Below are 7,623 nucleotides of genomic sequence, written 5' to 3'. Positions count from 1 at the left end.
TTGTGTTTTTTCAGTGCTCGAATCTTTGTTGAAGGGAAAATAGATTATGGTGAATATACAGATAAGAACAATGTGAGGCGACAGGCCACAACAATTATAGCAGGTAAGCAGCAAAACACCAAGGTGCCTTTTGCCCTTTAAAAATAGAAAGGGGGTGGAGGGCCTCTGAAATAGAGCTTGGTTTGTCTTCATTCTCAGTATCCACACTCAAGGATTTTGAGAAAATAGGTAGTCTGCATCAGTAGATTCCTCTAGCTTGTGAACGCACAGAGGTTGAGGTTATACAATTGCAAACTGTTGGTGATATTTGCTTATCCTGATTGATGCAGGAGGCAGACATTGASTGTTTTAGGAACACTGGTGTGCAGTGTTGCAGGTCAGGCGGATTCTTTTTCTAAGCAAAGCTTGTTTAGTAACTTTGTTTTCTTCCTGTTTAAAACTGGAGACTTAACCAGCATTAAGGGCATCTGTGAAAGATGTTTTGTGTGCAGATAACTTAATGGAGAATTTAGAAATATTTTATTCTGGTATCCACTAGTAGTAAGAAGAGCACAGACTGGATGAGTTTGTCCAAAACTTGTGCCTTGGACGAACACAACAAAGAAAACTAGGAATTTTTTCCTTAGGCCTTTAAATAGCCTGAGCATCCTACATCTTCATTGTGGGTAGAGCTGCTACTGTGTTGCTTTTGAGTGAGGGTTAAATTAATTGTGTAGTAGAGCATTTCTGTTACACAAGTATGTTTTAAAAAACTAGGACAGGAAAAGGAAGGACAAAAGAAAGGAAAAATAACAGTCATAGTCCTGGATGTTTCTGCCTCTTTAAAGACAACAGCAGTCAAACTGTCACTTGAGCAGTTCAGCTAGCAGTGATATAAATTACTGGAGGGGAGAAGCAGTTCTCTTTTTTTAATTAGTATTCTAATGGTTTTTTGTTCAAAAGGCCCAGTCTCAAGGTGCTTTAGARGTTTATGAGGCTTGATGAAATAGTAGCGCAGTCTGAAAATGTCAAAAGAAAAAAGAAAAAAGCTGTAACTGTTAGAGATTGTAGTYAAGGAATTAAACCATTATTTTAAACTGTTTCTAGTGTCTTTGAGTGTTCAGCAGTTTCTCATTAGCTTTAGCACCTTTGTTTCATACTTTTTATGGCTATCTCGAATTGTCACCTCTCAGGGGAGGTAGAACAAGAGCCCTATATTGGACACTGTTTTGTTTTATGAACTGTCATTCTGTTCCAAAAAACACATTTTAGCAACTTATTTTAACAAATAGCTAGTCTTTGTGGTGTGAAGGCTTGCAACAGGGCAAAACAATTCTCAAGATTATTTTTTATTTTGTTTCAGATAATGTGATTTTTCTGAGTGATGGCTCAGTGAGAGACAAGGTGTGATGCCTTTAGTGCTTGGATCCTGGCCATTTCATTCCTTTGGTTTTTCAGTGCTTCATAATTCTGTAATCACGTATATTACTGTAGTTTCTTTAAGAAATAAATAAAATGTTTGTTACCTAGAGGGTACTTCTGTGTGTTTTGTTTTCGCTCGTGCTTTTTCTCTGTTACCATCATTAAGATTCATTTATTTTTYTGTTCTTAAGAGAGAAGGTACCCCAGGCAGCTGTATCAATTGTTGAGCTGATGAATACATAAATGGGAATTCACTCCTTGCATTTTCAGCCATTTTCACACCTTCTGTCCCTAGCTGCCTTAATCTTTCCTGTCTTGTGGGTCATGACAGCCTGATCTCTGCTCATTGTTGGCATCCTTCCTCTTCTATAGGTGTCATTCCCTGTTTTTCCTTCACTAAACCWSTTGGACAGTAATTCAAAACAGAGCYATTGGCCTTGRCTTATGCTCAGCTGGGGATTTCTGTCACAAAAACAGAGACCTCCTGTGCATTTGCATCTACCCCTSTGCTGATCCTTGAGCAAACCAGGTGTTGTCTTTTGCCAAACCCTGCTTAGGTCTTGGTGTCTATGGCGTTTGGCACAGGATGACATCAGCATTGCCATCCAGTCTGTCGTTAGGGTGCTGTGGCCATCGTTTGCCATCAGGAGGAGCTGCAGGAACGACTGCCTTGGCTGTGCCTTTTGGGAATCGCGTGAAAAACATTACCGGTCCGGGATTCTCAGTGTGGGAGTGGTGCTTGTTTCACTTGGGTTTGGGTATTATTGGTAAAAAGCTGCAAGACTAAAAGGTGTTTAATTCTACTACACGAAGAAGAGAAGATGAAATTCCCACTGTAATACAACATGATGTGAACAGGGAAAGAAAAATATTAGAGGTGACAATTTTCTGCCTTCAGAGCTGGTGGGATTTTGTGTCTCATCTCTCTCTGAGCCCGGTGCAGAACACATTAATAGTCTTTGCAGCTCTTTTCCCCACAGAAATTTGTGCTTTTTTTTTAATGCTCTCCATGAGCATTGTCTCTACTAACAAAAACTTCAGTTCTTGCAATTCAGCAGCTCTTTCTGATTGAASTTAAAGCTCTAAAAAGTATCTGAGCCCCTGTCACTGGCACACTGAGGTGTTACATGTACTGCAAATGCTTAGCCACTCCACTGGATTGTTATCCACAGGAGATTGTGGTGCCTTTTAAAATAGGAAATTCTAACTAATACCCTTAACTACTGGTTTAATCTGAGCCTATTGTACTGCTGAGAGAATTGTTGATGGGGYACTTGCACATTACTGATCTAAGTGTATGCTTCGCCCACACAAATTTTTCCTGTTTGCCAAAAGCTGGGATTTCTCCTGAGCTTTCTTCCAGGAGGCCTTGAGCAAATRTGCTGAGCTGCTTTTCACGCAGTGATCACCTTGTTTGCACTGTTCTGTGGTGGTGGAGCTCATGGCAGTGTCTGTTTTGGAGCCTGGAATTGCCYTTCTATTCCAAACTCAGAGCAGAAGTGGCAGCACAGATTCCCTTCCCCACCAACCTGGAGTGGCCAGAGCTGCCAGAACTCTGTGACTGCTGAATGGCTCCTGCTAATCTCTGCCCCTGGCTCAAGGCAGAGACAGCGAGATACAGCGGGTTAGGTGCCAGCAAGGAAAAATATTTRCTCAAGAACTTTAAATTTTCTTGCCCTTCCAGTTCTATTTAAAGTAGMTAGTACACTTTTAAAGATTGACCTGCTACAAAGACAGCACACACTGACTTTGAGCATACACTGAAAGCAGTGTGCTGAATCTTCATCACAGCTTGGCTGTAGGGTAGGTTTTCCCAAATGGTTCTGCATTACCTTAGTTACAGCAAAAACAACCAGTGGAAAAGGTTTGTTCTGTGTTCATCTCTTATGTCWGTTCTGCTGCTCTGGGGCAAAGTTAATCTATAACTAAGTCAGTTATGAAAAAAACCTGTGAAATCAGCATTCCTATAGCATCTGCTTGGTTTTGGGTGTTTTTTATGGATAGGTACTTGTTCTGTGAGAGAATGGAATGGAAGTGGTATCATCTGACTGAAATACAGTGATTCCTTGTTTATAACTCTGCTTTCCCACACTGTCCCCTGGAAAGTGGCATTCTRCTTTTCCTTGTCTGTGTTAGCATCTTGTGTAAACCTGATGAGGCAAACCCTGGTTGCTTGCATCAACCAGGATATTTAGAAGCATTTGACCTTAACAAGGAATTTATGTATTTATGCAGATAATTAGAAAAGATAAATACGGGTGACTTCTTCTTAAAATGTCAGCATGTTCACATATTTTTGAGTATTTCTGAACAGCTCTGAGGCAGAGCTRTTCTGCTCTGCAAGGCAGCTCTATGACACTTATTTCTGTCAGCCTAGCGTAAGATGTAGAGCACAGTTTTCTCTGCTCATTTCTGTGGCTGGTTTGAGGAAGACACTTTGGCATTGTGCCTGCTTCACACAGCAAAGAACACTTAAAACTTTAATTCTCATTAGTCTGTGGAAATTCCTCTGTCCACGGAAATTAGCTGCTGTCAAACAGAAGTAAGAGAAAATGCTTCAGCCAGAGAAATGAAGTCCCACTTCACTGAAATRACCCTCTTGTTATCCTCAGTATTCTGTGGGGTTGGGAGGCATTGTGTTCCCAAATACAGGTCACACATTAGTTCAAGACCAGAAGTGCCTGTAGGATCCTGATGAGAGCCCTTGCAGGGGAGCAGGAAAGCTGAATTGGCACTTAAAGAAGCCCCTGGGTGCAAGAGCAATGAAGATTTTGGTAAAGGGAGCCTGGGTTTCTGTCAGTATATGAATTATGTGGGTTTAGTAGCAGGCTGTCTTCTGGGCTGGCTATCCCACTTTTTTTTTTCATGTGTCAGAAAAGGAATAAAATGCCAGGATTGTGGGAAGAAAACTTTACTATTCTCAAGCTCGCCTTCTATTTTTAACTCTGAAATTTCTGTGGTGGAGGCCTTTTTGCCAAGCAGTTGAGCGTGTCTGAATGTACAAAGACTTGGTGTCTGTTTATCTTGGCAGTGGTGAGCTGCTCAGCACAGCAGTGTGATTTAAATCTCATTTACACAAGAAATTAGCTTTGTTAGTGCATTGCCTGATACTGGGTAGGGCAAGTAAAGTCTYTGCACAACACACAAAGAAATAACTTTCACRGGKCTTCTCCTGAGACATCCTCTTGCAKGAAATGTGTGWGATTTCTTTCTCCTRCTTGTTGCATAGTCCCATGCAAAAAAAAAATCAGCTCATTGCCATACCTGGCTATTTTACAAAAATCTCCAGTAAATACTGCGATTAGAAATTGATAGCTGGTTTATTCTGTATATTAGTCCTGAAGTTTGTGTCCTGCACTCTTTAAGAGGTGCTGAATTTGTTGAAAAAACCTTCTCTAAAGGTGGCAACAGAAATGTTGMTTTCAAGGGGTAAGATGTGTATTGGCAGCTGGTCAGAAACCTGGCAGTCATCCTCCTGTGGGCTCTGTTGCTATTTGTTCGTTTCTTGCTGGTTGGTTTCTCAAACTGTTTTGAACAAAGCAGCTGTAKAGAACGGAGGGTTATCTTGATCCTGGTAGTCACAAGTCAGAAAAATGTCACCTGTAAATATTTCATGAACCTTTGTGCAACTGACCTGATCGAGAGCTGAGTAATGAAGTGGTTGCAGGAGCTGGGGCTTCTGTAACCCGGATCTTCAGGGAGAAAGAGAGCACCTTTCCTTTGCCAGGCTTTGTTCTTTGGTATTTTAAATAAGTGATGTTTGTTTGGAGCTCTGCCTTAGCAGCCTCCTCATTCTTATCTAGTTTGATTTTCTTTATAAACTTTCTATATGTGTTTTCTGTGTGGGGTTTCTGCTTCTTGCAGAAAAGGGACAGAATTCTTACTAAGCAAAAGCTTAGTAAGCTCTCCTGTCTATAAAGACAAAACTCCCCACCCTTTTCTTGTAGATTTTTGGTCAATTTTTGCASTATCTCACTGTGCTGAAGCATGAGTTCAAACCTGGCTCAGAAGAGTGTGGTGAGGAAAGGGTCTGACTCAAAAGAAATCAGAAATGCTCTCAGATGAGTTGGAACTGAAGAATACTATTAAAGTTGCCCTAACAGGAAACTAATGAAGCATGGAGACACAGCCTTGATTTTCAGCAGGCTGGTAACTGTTGAAAGCCACAATTTAAGTCCTCTAAGCAGAATGGGAAAAAGTTAGGATAGCTGTGTCTGTACTTGTTCTTGCTGGTTTTGTGGTGCTTTCCCCAGCACCTGATTTCTGGTGTAGTGTCAGTCTGTCAGCAATATGTGACACATTAGACTGCTGTCTCATGTGTTATATCAGCACACTGAATAATTAATATTCTCTGGAAAGGATTAGTTTCCTCCACTCATGTCTCTTCCTTCTTGGTGCCCTGTATGTACTGCCAGTTTCTAACAGAAACTTGCTATTATGGATTTTCTTTCCCACAAAAAATGGTGCTGCAGCACAAACACATTAGGGTGGTCTGCGTGCTGTTGRTTGCCATCATGCAAAGAAAATTGCATCACATTTCCTTACAAAGTCTCAGGTATTTGTTCTAGAAGTGTTGAAGCTCAAAAATGACATGTAGACTTGAACACTAATTGTAATAATCTGTCAGGAACGGGGCAGGATGCCCAGTTACCAATGTCTAGTTGACATTTACCAATATTGTGTTTTATATTATAGCTCCAGAAATGGATAGTSTTTCTGTATCAGAATATTTCAGTGGCCAAAGAAGTCTTCTAGGATTCTTATGAATCCTCAGCAGCYCTGTGTCCCACAGCAGCAGWTGTGCYTCACTCCCMGTGCTACAAGAGRGAGCTCCTGGGGAAGTGCAGAGGGSAGAGGAAGACAACTTTATATGGTRCAAGAAGAGTGSAAACCACTGGGAAAAGCARCGTACTGTTTASCCAGGGTGCCTAATTTTGTATRAGTGCTTTACCCAAGGGGCCATGACACAAGTATGAGCTGTGCAACTTCCTTAAATAAATATTTCTGCCTGAGAAATGTGTCAGGGTGAGAAAGTTCAGCTCAGTGCTCTTGGTCAAATATTAGTCCTTGGGAAACCCTTGTTCTCACCATGCTCAGCAAAGGAAGCTGCAGTCACCCAGTCAGCACCACATTCTTCTAAGATGGCTTTTTTTTTTGTTGGTTTGCAAAGCAAACATGGGTCTCCCTTTGGATTTCTCATATGGGCCAAACATTAATTTAGTGCCCCAGCCCCAAGAAATTGTCTAGTCCCAGCAGTGATTTTAGAAGGCTCTAATCTCAGCCAGCAGCGTGATGGAGAGCCTTTTGTTAAACGGATTATCACAAGGCCATAGAAGCTTTGAAAGGAAGAACACATCCAATGAAAACACGGATGCTCCTGGATAAGGAACTGACCTTTAAAAATTTCACAATCTGCAGATCTGGACTGGCACAACAGAATTGTTTTGATGACAGTACCTGGCAATGCCAGGACACAAGAAGTTTGTACCGCTGCTTGCACTTGCCAAAGTGAAAGCTGGTAATTCAGGCACTGGTAATTTTGCTTTGGGTTTGGCTATTTTTTTTCTAATCACAGTCCAACAGTTTAATAAATTCTGAAGCAACAAACGTGCTGAAATCACCATTCTTTTTTCCTATTTTTGTTGCTGTTGTGCCTGTTGAGTGCTGGACAATCCTTCTGGTTCTGTGTTCCTCAGAGGAGCAGTCTGGGCTCTCCTGAGTGAGGGCTGGGCCACTCGTGCTGCACAGGCACTGTCTCTGTAAGTGGATGGAAGGTGGCTACCGCAAGAGCTGAAGTCTAAAGGGAGGTCTGGGAGAGAGAGAGAACACGCCAGGATGTCCAGTTATGGTTCCTGCACAAAGCAGCTTGGAACTGTAAATTAGGGTCGAACTGACCCACAGCGCCCGGCCGTGGCTGAGCTCCGGGAGCTACAGAGAAGCGCTGAGGAATCCTTTTAAAATCTGAACTATGTGGCAGCTATTCATTTTTAAAGAACAATGGAATGTCAGTGTTGCCCCGGCTTGGCAGGAACACAAGTCTTAAAATACCAGAATTTCCCGGGTTTAWTTTTACTGCCGGTTGACGAGCGCTCTGGGACCGATCTCAGGCACGCACCAGCGTCCTGCGTGCGGCTGCAGAGAGCTGTGAGCTTGTGTTTTTCACAAGGTGCGTTGTGACATGTGCTGCTTAGACAGGTAAGCTCGGCCGCGCTATCCCTGCCT

At 42.1% G+C, this 7,623-nt stretch overlaps 1 protein-coding gene across 1 annotated transcript in view; it reads left to right on the top strand.

Moving 5' to 3' along the window:
• Positions 1 to 1,510, top strand: part of WEE2 (WEE2 oocyte meiosis inhibiting kinase) — an 18,106-nt gene extending 16,596 nt beyond the window's left edge. The window contains exons 15-16 of the mRNA XM_057374482.1: positions 15 to 103; positions 1,343 to 1,510. Coding sequence (XP_057230465.1) covers positions 15 to 103; positions 1,343 to 1,389 — 136 coding nt within the window. The 3' untranslated portion in view covers positions 1,390 to 1,510. The remainder of the gene's footprint in view (positions 1 to 14; positions 104 to 1,342) is intronic.
• The last annotated feature ends 6,113 nt before the right edge of the window (positions 1,511 to 7,623 follow it).

Source organism: Malurus melanocephalus, unplaced genomic scaffold (assembly GCF_030028575.1).
Source record: "Malurus melanocephalus ecotype Western Australia unplaced genomic scaffold, MMel_1.1 scaffold_226, whole genome shotgun sequence".
Lineage (NCBI taxonomy): Eukaryota > Metazoa > Chordata > Aves > Passeriformes > Maluridae > Malurus > Malurus melanocephalus.
Note: the sequence above shows the minus strand (reverse complement) of the source record. Positions and strands in the feature narration are given on the sequence as shown.